The 13,309-nt window shown below is 43.0% G+C and overlaps 1 protein-coding gene across 1 annotated transcript in view; it reads right to left on the bottom strand.

Annotated features, from left to right (window-relative positions):
• Positions 1-936: 936 nt before the first annotated feature.
• gdf5 (growth differentiation factor 5) overlaps positions 937-13,309 on the bottom strand; it is a 12,669-nt gene continuing 296 nt past the window's right edge. The window contains exons 1-2 of the mRNA XM_017683208.2: positions 13,030-13,309; positions 937-2,765 (exon numbers count right to left, since the gene is read on the bottom strand). The exon at positions 13,030-13,309 is cut by the window's right edge and continues 296 nt beyond it. Of these exons, the coding sequence (XP_017538697.2) occupies positions 1,900-2,765; positions 13,030-13,309 (1,146 nt within the window). The 3' untranslated portion in view covers positions 937-1,899. The remainder of the gene's footprint in view (positions 2,766-13,029) is intronic.

The following is a 13,309-nucleotide window of genomic DNA, read 5'->3' as shown; positions in this document are numbered from 1 at the left end:
TGTTCACCCAGCTATTTCATCCTCCCTTCACACAGTAGATCCAGCAGATGTCTCTTCAAGATTATCCCTGGAATTGTATTATTATTATTATTATTATTATTAATAATAATAATATTATTGCATCCATCAGCCTCATCAATTTAACAGAATTCATGATTTTGTGTCCTTTACGTGTTTTCGTCCAAATGTTCTCTGACCACAATACTGAAGTTGAGGCTAATGAACACATGAGACATTCGGTTTCCTGACATTAGTTATTCTTCTGGATTCACCAGCTAGCAGGGAATAAAAGACTTAAAGCATTTAAACATTCCTTCCACCTTCAAGATGCATCATCAGAAGGGGCTTATAGACTACATTCCCATCACCAGGTTGAAGTGGCACAAATCCGATTTTTTGACCTATTGTGACTTAGATCTGATGTTTGCTGTGTGGATGTAATTCTGATCTTTTCAAATCAGACCTGAGCCACTTTCATATGTGGTCTTAGATCGGATACATATCCGATTCGTGGCCATGTGACCTTAATGTGACACTCAGATCGGAATTCATGGCCAGGAACTGGGGGCAGTTAGGAGGTTAAGGATCCGGCCCTGTGCCTGGAAGGTTGCTGGTTCGATCCCCAGAGCTGACAGCACGTGACTGAAGTGCCCTTGAGCAAGACACCTAATCCCCAACTGTTCCGGATAGGGCTGCCCACCGCTCCGGGCAAGTGTGCTCACTGACCCCTAGTGTGTGTGTGCCCACTAGAGTGTATGTGGTGTTTCACTGCATGGATGGGTTAAATGCAGAGGTGAAATTTCCCCACTGTGGGACTAATAAGGGTCACTTAATGTGTTTTTTTTTTCCACCATCATTCATCGTTACCATGGCAACAGCTCTGAGCAGACGTTAAAGCCTGTAAACAGTGGAAAAGCAGCTCATCTCACGTCTGGCTCTAATAATGAAGCTGAGAGCTGATCAGATTTAATGATCTTCTCAGCGAAGCTTGTTAGTTTGTGCTGATGATGCAGTGATTCAGTCACGTGACATTACTGAGTAGGATGAGCTCACTAGGGTCAATTCAGGACGCCGGTTTGAGTCCATGAGTGTCAACTATCGTGTTAGAGAGATCAGATTTGAGCAAAAAAATCGGATTTGAGCAATTAGGCTTGTAAAGTGAACGTAGCTTCATTGTTTTTAAACCAGAAAAATCTGACTCTCGAGACTGTTCCAGTGCGAACAGGCACGTTTACAACAGAACTAGCAATGGTTAGACTCCTTTTGGCCAGAGCACCCCTTTAAGGAAAAACTTTATATGGCTTTGTACATAACGCTTTGAGATCTTGTTAAATTTAACTCAGATTTGGAAAATAAGTATACATAATTCTGCTAATATAGCATCCTACATTGTTACTTAAGGTCTTAAATGGCAAAGGTCTCCTCAGTGATGAATGGCAGTCACAAAGTGCCAGTCCTGCTTTTCAGTTTCAGGTTGTTGAACGTGAGCTCACTGGCCAACGTTCTTGTGAAGCAAGACCAACATCTTATAAACTGAACTGCAGTATAGGGTGTCCAATGTTTGAGGGGTGTATAATCAATACAAAGGGATTAAATCACATCTAAAAGTGTTCAGTCATGATCACAACCCTCTGTAGGAAGTTGCAAACAGCGTTTGGAGAGTTGCTGAGGGTTCTGTATCTCAAAGAGATCAAAAACAGGTGAACCGCACTCATCACTCATTTGACATCATCATTAAAGAGGAGGACAGTTTCGCATCCAATGGCTCTAACTAGTCCGATAATGAGCTTAACACAAGAAGTCATAGGGAGCACCTGTGACGACATCTCACAACGATCCAAAATGTACTTATGTGCTTCCAAACTTTGGGTCTTTAGCTTGCTCCTCTAGCATTTCTCGCTACCTGCAGCCACAGCTCTCTACAACCATGTCCTCATACTGCTTGTACACCACGTTATTGGCTGAGTCGATGTACAGGATACTGATAGGACTGAGTCTGGTGGGGACGCAGCAGGTGGGTGGTGTTGAGCGAGGATCCATAGAGTTCATGAGCGTCTGGATGATGGCGTGATTGGTGGGCTCCAGGTGGGAACGGATAGGAAAATCACAGATTCCGTCACAGTGGAAGGCCTCATATTCCAGAGGTGCGATGATCCAGTCATCCCAGCCCATCTCCTTGAAGTTGACATGCAGCTGCTTGCGGTTGCAGCGAGGCTTCGAAGCCTTCGGAAGCGGCTTCTTGGTGCGGGGAATCGGCGCTCGACGCATCCTGCGCTGGGTGAAGAGGTACTCGTACACCGTCTTGTTGTCTTGGCCTGAACGGGCCTTGATCTCGTTGTAAAAGAGCCCACGCTTTTTCGTGCGGCTGAACACCACAAAGAAGGCCTTCTCTTTGGTCTGCCTCCCTGAGCGGCCCAGGCCGACCGACCTCAGGTCCAGCTGCCGCCCCCGGTCCACGACCTCCAGCTCGAAGCAAAGCTGAGGCGTGTTCCTGAAGTTCTTGAACAGTTTCCAGATGTCAAACACCTCCCACTTTGGGACACTGTGGTCCTCGATTGGCCGAGACTGGAGCGGCATAGCCCTCTGCTTACCTGCTGCGCAGGTGTATAGTCTCAGAGAGGTTGCGCCCTCAGTGGGCACGGCTTTATGTGGGTCCAGGAACGGCTTTCGGAGAATGCGTAATTCCGCTCCCAGCAGGCCCTCCTTCTCCAGAGAGCTGATGTTGAAGTAGTACCTCTGCCGCCTTAACAGGGGCAAGCGCTCATCTGCAAAAGAAACAGAGGTGAAATTGGAAACTTACACTATAAAACATCATATCAACTTGTAAAACAGCTTGGGAACAAAACCTGTATTTCTGGAATGGTCACTTTTACAGGAAAAATGAAAAATATTCTTAAAGGGTTCCTGTTGCACTGAATCGAATCAAACAGGGCAAATTCTGCTATGTTTTATCATGAAAATATAGGTTGGAGAATTGCAACTCAGTAGTGTCTTCATCATAGTTTTATTATTATTTCTGAGCATTTTTGAACTCAAACTATGGGACTTTGAGAAAGTGCATCTGCTCCCTGACCAGTTAGCCGTAATGCCAACCGATCAACTCTCGGGAGCAGTAACACTAACCAATCAGCTCTCAGTAGAAGTAACACTAACCAATCAGCAATCAGTAGCAGTAACACTAAAGAATGAGCTCTCAGTAGCAGTAACACTAACCAATCAGCTCTCAGTAGCAGTAACACTAACGAATCAGCTCTCAGTAGCAGTAACACTAACCAATCAGCAATCAGTAGCAGTAACACTAAAGAATCAGCTCTCAGTAGCAGTAACACTAACCAATCAGCTCTCAGTAGCAGTAACACTAACGAATCAGCTCTCAGTAGCAGTAACACTAACCAATCAGCACTCAGTAGCAGGAACACTAACGAATCAGCTCTCAGTAGCAATAACACTAACCAATCAGCTGTCAGTAGCAGTAACACTAACGAATCAGCTCTCAGTAGCAATAACACTAACCAATCAGCTCTCAGTAGCAGTAACACTAACCAATCAGCTCTCAGTAGCAGTAATACTAACCAATCAGCTCTCAGTAGCAGTAACACTAACGAATCAGCTCTCAGTAGCAATAACACTAACCAATCAGCTGTCAGTAGCAGTAACACTAACGAATCAGCTCTCAGTAGCAGTAACGCTAACCAATCAGCTCTCAGTAGCAGTAACACTAACCAATCAGCTCTCAGTAGCAATAAAACTAACCAATCAGCTCTCAGTAGCAGTAACGCTAACCAATCAGCTCTCAGTAGCAGTAACGCTAACCAATCAACACTCAGTAGCAGTAACGCTAACGAATCAGCTCTCAGTTGCAATAACGCTAACCAATCAGCTCTCAGTAGCAATAACGCTAACCAATCAGCTCTCAGTAGCATTAAGACTGACGAATCAGGTCTCAGTAGCAGTAACACTAACGAATCAGCTCTCAGTAGCAGTAACACTAACCAATCAGCGCTCAGTAGCAGTAACACTAACCGATCAGGACTCAGTAGCAGTAACACTAACCAATCAGCTCTCAGTAGCAGTAACACTAACCAATCAGTGCTCAGTAGCAGTAACACTAACCAATCAGCTCTCAGTAGCAGTAACACTAACCAATCAGCTCTCAGTAGCAGTAACGCTAACCAATCAGCTCACAGTAGCAGCAACGCCAACCAGTCAGGACTCAGTAGCAGTAACTAGGCAATCAGCTGTCAGTAGCAGTAATACTGATCAATCAGCACTCAGTAGCAGTAACGTCAACCAATCAGCTCTCAGTAGCAGTAACGCTAACCAATCAGCACTCAGTAGCAGTAACGCTAACCAATCAGCTCTCAGTAGCATTAACACTAACCAGTCAGCTCTCAGTAGCATTAACGCTAACCAATCAGCTCTCAGTAGCATTAACGCTAACCAATCAGCACTCAGTAGCATTAACGCTAACCAGTCAGCTCTCAGTAGCAGTAACGCTAACCAATCAGCTCTCAGTAGCAGTAACGCTAACCAATCAGCTCTCAGTAGCATTAACGCTAACCAGTCAGCTCTCAGTAGCAGTAACGCTAACCAATCAGCACTCAGTAGCAGTAACGCTAACCAATCAGCTCTCAGTAGCATTAACGCTAACCAATCAGCACTCAGTAGCATTAACGCTAACCAGTCAGCTCTCAGTAGCAGTAACGCTAACCAATCAGCTCTCAGTAGCAGTAACGCTAACCAATCAGCTCTCAGTAGCATTAACGCTAACCAGTCAGCTCTCAGTAGCAGTAACGCTAACCAATCAGCACTCAGTAGCAGTAACGCTAACCAATCAGCTCTCAGTAGCGTTAACGCTAACAAATCAGGACTCATTAGCAGTAACGCCAAACAATCAGTGCTCAGTAGCAGTAACACTAACCAATCAGCTCTCAGCAGCAGTAATACTAACCAATCAGCACTCAGTAGCAGTGACACCAACCAATCAGCACTCAGTAGCAATAATACTAACCAATCAGCTCTCAGTAGCAGTAATGCTAATCAATCAGCACTCAGTAGCAGTAACGCTAACCAATCAGCTCTCAGTGGCAGTAATACTAACCAATCAGCACTCAGTAGCAGTAACGCTAACCAATCAGCACTCAGTGGCAGTAATACTAACCAATCAGCACTCAGTAGCAGTGACACCAACCAATCAGCACTCAGTAGGAGTCATATTGACCAATCAGCACTCAGTAGCAGTAACACTAACGAATCAGCTCTCAGTAGCAGTAACGACAAACAATCAGCACTCAGTAGCAGTAACGCCAACCAATCACCTCTCAGGAGCAGTAATACTAACCAATCAGCACTCAGTAGCAGTGATGCCAACTAATCAGCACCCAGTAGCAGTAATGCTAACCAATCAGCTCTCAGTAGCAGTAATACTAACCAATCAGCACTCAGTAGCAGTAATACTAACCAATCAGCACTCAGTAGCAGTGATGCCACCTAATCAGCACCCAGTAGCAGTAATACTATCCAATCAGCTCTCAGTATCAGGCATACTAACCAATAAGCACTCAGTAGCAGTAACGCTAACCAATCAGCACTCAGTAGCAGTAACACCAAGCAATCAGCTCTCAGTAGCAGTAATATTAACCCATCAGCTCTCAGTAGCATTAACGCTAACAAATCAGGACTCATTAGCAGTAACGCCAAACAATCAGCTCTCAGTAGCAGTAATACTAACCAAACAGCACTCAGTAGCAGTCATACCGACCAATCAGCATTCAGTAACAATAATATTAACCAATCAGCTCTCAGCAGCAGTAATACTAACCAATCAGCACTCAGTAGCAGTGACACCAACCAATCAGCACTCAGTAGGAGTCATATTGACCAATCAGCACTCAGTAGCAGTAACACTAACCAATCAGCTCTCAGTAGCAGTAATGCTAACCAATCAGGACTCAGTAGCAGTAACGCCAAACAATCAGTGCTCAGTAGCAGTAACGCCAAACAATCACCTCTCAGTAGCAGTAATACTAACCAATCAGCTCTCAGTATCAGGAATACTAACCAATCAGCACTCAGTAGCAGTAACGCTAACCAATCAGCACTCAGTAGCAGTAAGGCCAACCAATCAGCTCTCAGTAGCAGGAATACTAACGAATCAGCACTCAGTAGCAGTAACGCTAACCAATCAGCACTCAGTAGCAGTAACGCCAAGCAATCAGCTCTCGGTAGCAGTAACACTAACCAATCAGCACTCAGTAGCAGTAAGGCCAACCAATCAGCACTCAGTAGCAGTAACGCCAACTGATCACCACTCAGTAGAAGTAACACCAACCAATCAGCACTCAGTAGCATTAACACTAACCAATCAGCACTCATAAGCAGTAGTACTAACCAATCAGCACTCAGTAGTAGTAACGCCAACCAATCAGCACTCAGTAGCAGTAACGCCAACTGATCACCACTCAGTAGAAGTAACACCAACCAATCAGCACTCAGTAGCATTAACACTAACCAATCAGCACTCATAAGCAGTAGTACTAACCAATCAGCACTCAGTAGTAGTAACGCCAACCAATCAGCACTCAGTAGCAGTAACGCCAACTGATCACCACTCAGTAGAAGTAACACCAACCAATCAGCACTCAGTAGCATTAACACTAACCAATCAGCACTCATAAGCAGTAGTACTAACCAATCAGCACTCAGTAGTAGTAACGCCAACCAATCAGCTCTCAGTAGCAGAAACACTAACCAATCTGCACTCAGTAGTAGTAATGTTAGCATCGTACTGCCAAAAATATGCTTGCTGTAAAAAAACAAAAATACAGAGTTAAGTTTCCTTTAAAAAATTCTTAAATTCCAGTGTTTTAGTAGGATCGCCCGCCGCTGATAACAAGACCAAGCAGAGACGGTCGACTAAAGATTCGAGACTCAACTCGAACTCACATGAAGCGACTCGCTCTGATTGGAACTGAAGGCGGGTTGATTTGAGCATTGATGATCGTCCAGAAACAAACAACTGGGACAAAACACAGGCTGACAGGATTAGCAAAGCCACAGCCGTACCAACAAATGGGCAGGGTGCAACCGCGAAACAGCTAAACACAGAACACACGGTAAACACCAGAAACCAGAGAGAGGAAAACTGGAAACGAGCCTCAGTAATGCGGAAAACACACGCAAGAAGGTCCGAGGGAAAGGACAGGGACTGTATGCGTAGACACGATACCAGTGTGGCCTAACAAGACACAGGTGATGGGCTTACAGAGTTACAGACAGGAGCGCAGGGCAGCGGCAGGGCAGCCCGGCCACAGATCATATCATTAAAAACAATTTTATTTATTCATTTGTTTTGTGAAATAAAATTGTTTAATGTAGTTTGTTATAATAACCATATATCACTACAACTAAACTGCAAAACTTCTGCTGGATTGAATTCATAGTTTTTGTGATGACATGGAAATCAATGCATTTACACATTCCCACCAATTCAGCCAACAGCAGAGGGTGGAAGATTGTCACGTAAACGTGAACGATTAATGATTTTGGCATATAACGCAACACAAACGTCATAACTGGACCTCACTATGAAATTAAAATGCAAGAAAAATGGGAGGTACGGGCCCTTTAAGTAGGATATAGGCCCTATTTTTACAAATAACATTAGTATGTCACTGTTGTTGGAAGAAAACCTCGTACATCAGGTTTTGTTACTTTTCAGTTTTTGACATAACCTGAAAATACCTGTTGCTCTTTACATTGTCTGTAAATTTCCTGATGAATGGGTCAAAAGAAACAGCCCAAAATGACTTGGAAAAATGTTCGGTTCCATTGACTTCCATTAAAAGTACAGTAAGTTTTTTCCTTCTCCTGTAAAGTTACAGCGATTTATCACTTTTACCTTCTTTTTTGCATGCTTGACTTTTTCCCTCTCTGCTTGCTAGAGAAATATTTCCAATGAACAATTCTAAGAGTTAATTTTTATCCAGGCAGTGTTTACATTCAGAACTTTATTAAAACCAGACGCGCTCAGCTCGGAGAGACGATCATACTCTAAACAGATCTATTATCAACCTGTAGCTGTTTACCAATGGGCACCGCACCACGACATGTGGCGTTCACTAATGCAAAGTGGGGAAAAACAAAAGCAGCTGAAAATTTTCTGTGTGCGTGAAACAGGTGAGACGCAGATACGGAGGGAAGAGGAACCGAGGCGGCAACTATGGATGAAAATTCACTTGCGTTTATTATATTTAGGCTTATTAAGTGCTTGATAGATAAAGTTGGCACAGTTTCAACACCAGAGTCATTTAAACATCATCAAATTTGTTAAAGTGGAAAAAAACCCAAGTATTTAGAGTTTTTTTCTGACAAGCCCCGCCTCCTGTGCTGCCAGGAGTAATGTTGGCTAGAACTTTAACCTGCTTATGAATATAAACAAATATAATATATGAAAATACACTCACTGGCCACTTGCTAGTAAAAGGTTGGAACCCTTTTGCCTTCAGAACTGCCTTAATTCTTCATGGTAGACTTTCAACAAGGTGTTGGAAACGTTCCTCAGAGATTCTGGTTGGTTATTTCAGTTCCTGTTGCCTTTCTATCATCTGGAACCAGTCTGCCCATTCTCCTCTGACCTCTCACACCAACAAGGCATTTTCGTCCACACAGCTGACCGCTCACTGGATATTTCCTCTTTTTCGGACCGTTCTCTGTAAACCCTAGAGATGGTTGTGCGTGAAAATCCCAGCAGATCAGCAGTTTCTGAAATACTCAGACCAGCCCGTCTGGCACCAACAACCACGCCACGTTCAAAGCCCCTTAAATCCCCTTTCTTCCCCGTTCTGATGCTCGGTCTGCACTTCAGCAAGTTGTCTTGACCACCTCTACAGGCCTAAATGCAGAGAGTTGCGGCCGTGTGATTGGCTGATTAGCTATTTGTGTTAACAAGCAACTGAACCTGTACCTAATAAAGTGGCCGGTGAGTGTAAACAACTATAATATATGAATATAAACAAATGTAAACACCTTTCTAGAACCTTCTTATGAATATAAACACTGAGTCACTTAAGCCACTTTAAAATGTATATTTCTCTATATTTTGTGTATATTTAATATATTTCATTTAGTTTTTTATATTTTACTTTTCCTTATTTTACTTTCTGTAGAGTGAGTATCTGAGCCTCACCACAAGCATTTCAATGCTTAAATGTCCTGACATGTTCTGCAAATGACAATAAACTTGAAACTTGAAACTAGCCAATCCATGTTCAGGGGGCGGGGCTTGTGAGCCAGTGATCTGCGAAGGAGTAGTAGCTAATAGGGCTGCAAATCAGTTTTATTTTGAAATCCTAATTTATATCGAGCGCAATTTTCTAATTGCAAGAGCTGTAGTTTTTAAAAATTAGAGCCAACATTAAAAACAACTCAAATTTTAAGAGGGGAAATTTAATGCAATTGATTTGTATACTGGTTTAGACCAATCAGAGGCAACCAAACCTCCGTATGTTGTAACATCACAACCACAACTTACTGGCTTTCTGGCTCACTACATGAAGGGGTCAAGCTTCAAACCAGAACAAAATGGATATTCTGGCCTTATTGGTTAAAAAAAATAAAGGCCTGAATTTTATTTATTTATTTTTTTTTTACAAAATAATCACAATTTCAACCGCAGTCGCAATATAAAAATCACAATTAGATATTTTCCCCAAATCGTTCAGCCCCAAGTAGTAGAAGTAAATGGTTGCTAGACCACAACAAAAGAGACCACCAAGAACAATCTGAGTTAATAAAAAAGTCCCAGTGGAACTTCTCAGGAGCATCTTTTTAGACTCAAGTTCCAGAGTGAGAGGTGATCCAACACAACAGAATGAAATTAGATGAACAAGGAGCTGAACGCTAAAGACTAAAAAGGTGTTCAAAGGAAAGAGGCAAACCAACTTGAAACAGTTGTATAGAATCAGAGCCGGGTTATGAGGAGTCTGGCCACTTCCTATTTCCCACATTATATCAAAAACAGGACTACTAAACGGCAGAGGGCGCTCGCGAGTGAGTCCTCAATAAATGGGAGTGAATGAAGTTTAACGGCTAAAAACGAGGAGTTAAAACAGTTTCTAATCTCTCGCCCAGAACTTTGCTTTCATTTTAGAAAGTAGGAGGATGGATTTCACTAAAAAAAGCAAAGAAATCTCGCTGATATGTTTCCTTTCCTGCACCTTCAATCCAGCAAATCTGTACCTACACATACAGACTGACATTTTATACATGTTCTATCTGTATCCTGTACAATCAGAAGATTCTATATCAGTGTTCTGTCCCTGAGAACCTGCATCTTATTTATTATCTCCCTCAGACTCACTGCACGACGGTACAGTTCATAGTTTTATTCATAACTTATTACTGTACAACTGTACATTGGAATAGTGCCATACTATTGTATATTGTGTATATGTGTATATTCAGAGTCAGTGTGTGTATATATATATATATATATATATATATATATATATACATATATATTTTCTTCTTAGATATTTATATATTCTTTGTATTTACATTCAACCTAAGATTTTCACTCACTGTGATGCAACAATAAACGTGATTTGATTTGATTTGATTTTTTCTACAGCAAACAGGTTTCAGGCAGGGGGAGGCGGGCTTTACTGCTAAAGCCTGATGATTGACTGGCAAGCGGAGCAGCTCATTGGCTGTTCGCGCTCACTGACGTCATGGACCTACACTAGGCGCCGTTTTAAACTCCTATAGCTCGAGTTTAAAAGCTCTTAAATATAACAGCGGTGTTAAAAGTTTTATGCCGTTCAGGAAATAATTCAATTCTTTCACATTAAAAATGTTTCAGCGTTTATAAACTATGATTTTGCTCAAATGCTCCATATCAACCCATTCATTTTGGACTCGCTCGGGAGCGCCCCCTAGCGTTTGAGAAGACATTGCAGAGTGCAAAGATTAGCTATTATAGTAATATTTGGTAGGAGTTTAATGAAAATATGTGACGCTGTGAAATGTTGTCGCATTGCTGTAACATTACTGCGTCTTTCATAAATCCAACAGGGCTGTAAACAAACGTAGTAGCAAATCCGAAGCAGGCAAGGGAGCAAACACTGCAACAAATGGTTGGAATATCTAATATTTTACATTGTAAGATGGCTGAGCACTAATTACACGATTATCCAGCTCATTTCTGGAGACGTTCCACTTGTTTAAAGTAATTTTAGTATGTAAAATGGTCTCCCTATACTAGCAGATCATTTATTAATTAAAAATTTATTATCACTGCCAATACAGTGAGATCACTTGACTTAACAAAATCACTTAAAACAAGTTAAACATGTCTAGATATAAGGCAAATGATCTTAAACTGAGCTTAAACTGAGCTATTATTTATTTATAAACACCATTTTTGTGCCTCAGCATTTCAAAAAGACTCGTTCTTAAAAAAGATGTTCTTTCAAAGGTTCTTTCAGTGCGGACAGCGGTTCGATCTAGAACCCTGAACACTCAAAGAACCGTTTGCATGCTTCAGTGATTCTTAGCCTGGTGAAATGGTTCTTCAGAGGGATGGAGAATGCGCTGTAGATGGTTGAGCTGGTTCACTGCTTTTGAAAATAGTTCTATGTAGGACCATAACAGGGTTCTGCTATTGTTACGAGGTCAAGCTGCCAGCAGTAGAAGGTGCTGTATAGGACCACACACAACACATTCTCCATCCACCTGAAGAACCATTTCACCATGCTGAGAACCACGGAAGCATGCACATGGTTCTACACAGAACATTACTTAAGAACCACTGAAGATTGGTCTTGCACAGCTGACAGGTTGACGTTAAACGAGGGGCAGATGTGGTTATTTTCTGCTCAGTGAATGATGTGGAAGCAGGTTGGCTTGTCGAGGAAACGCTGAGGAAAGCAAGGTGCCTGTGGGACGCCAAGGCCCTCGGGTTCAGAGCAGAACATCATACAGTAGTGAGACTCAGGCAGTGAGACGCTCACGCAGTGAGACGCTCACGCAGAGCTGCCGGGTTATCAGGTACACCTACCTTCTGCTTCTCACTGGCTTTTTTGTCTTTATCTGCCTCTTACAGCCTCTAAACGCCTCTTACAGCCTCTAAACGCCTCTTACAGCCTCTAAACGTTGCTAGGCTAAACACAGAGACGTTAACATCTGCGCTTTGCTCAGATTCCAGCTGTTTCCCTTACAGACGTTTAGGTTTAAGCATAAAGTTAGGAGCTAAATGACTGAAACGGAAGACGAACTTAAAATACAGTTCAGATGAGTAGCTGGGAGTCAGTCCTCGCCCCTCAGTTTCTGGAAATGTAAATATGGATAAACTGCTGATCTGACAACTGATTCACTGATTATAGCAATGCAGCCAGACAGGCAGACAGACAGACAGCCAAAGATATACACAGACAGACAGACAGCCAAAGATATTCACAGACAGACAGACAGCCAAAGATATTCACACACAGACAGACAGCCAAAGATATTCACAGACAGCCAAAGTTATTCACAGACAGACAGACAGCCAAAGATATACACAGACAGACAGACAGCCAAAGATATTCACACACAGACAGACAGCCAAAGATATTCACAGACAGCCAAAGTTATTCACAGACAGACAGACAGCTAAAGATATTCACACACAGACAGACAGCCAAAGATATACACAGACAGACAGACAGCCAAAGATATTCACACACAGACAGACAAACCAACAGATAAATAGACAGACACATAGATTGATAGATTAAAAGACAGACAGATAGATAGACAGATAGAAAGATAGATAGATATATAGACAGACAGATAGATACAAAGACAGACGGACGGACCGACAGACAGATGGATGGATAGGCAGACAGACAATTAGAAAGACAGACAGACAGATAGACAGATAGATAGATAGATAGATAGATAGATAGATAGATAGAGACAGACAGACAGATAGACAGACACACAGACAGACAGACAGACAGATAGACAGACAGATGGATAAACAGATACCTTGCCCTTTGTCCACGAAGCTGGTGATGGTGTTGGCTACTCCGGCCTCGTGCAGCGCGCTCGCGTTCACCTCTCCGCTGGACAGAGACCAGTAGAGGGACAGCATGTAGTCGTGCGGAGTCACGAGCGGGTGCGCGCGCGCGCCCTTCTCCTCGTGCGCGCCTCGGGTCTTGGTTCCCTTGCGTGCCACAGGTTGCGCGGCCGCGCTCCGTCTCGCGCTCTCGGAGGCGGAGGGCGGCTGGTGCGCGGAAGCACGCGCGGCCACCGGTGCACCCGCGCG

Source organism: Pygocentrus nattereri, chromosome 26, assembly GCF_015220715.1.
Source record: "Pygocentrus nattereri isolate fPygNat1 chromosome 26, fPygNat1.pri, whole genome shotgun sequence".
Lineage (NCBI taxonomy): Eukaryota > Metazoa > Chordata > Actinopteri > Characiformes > Serrasalmidae > Pygocentrus > Pygocentrus nattereri.
This window is presented reverse-complemented; position numbering and strand designations above follow the sequence as displayed.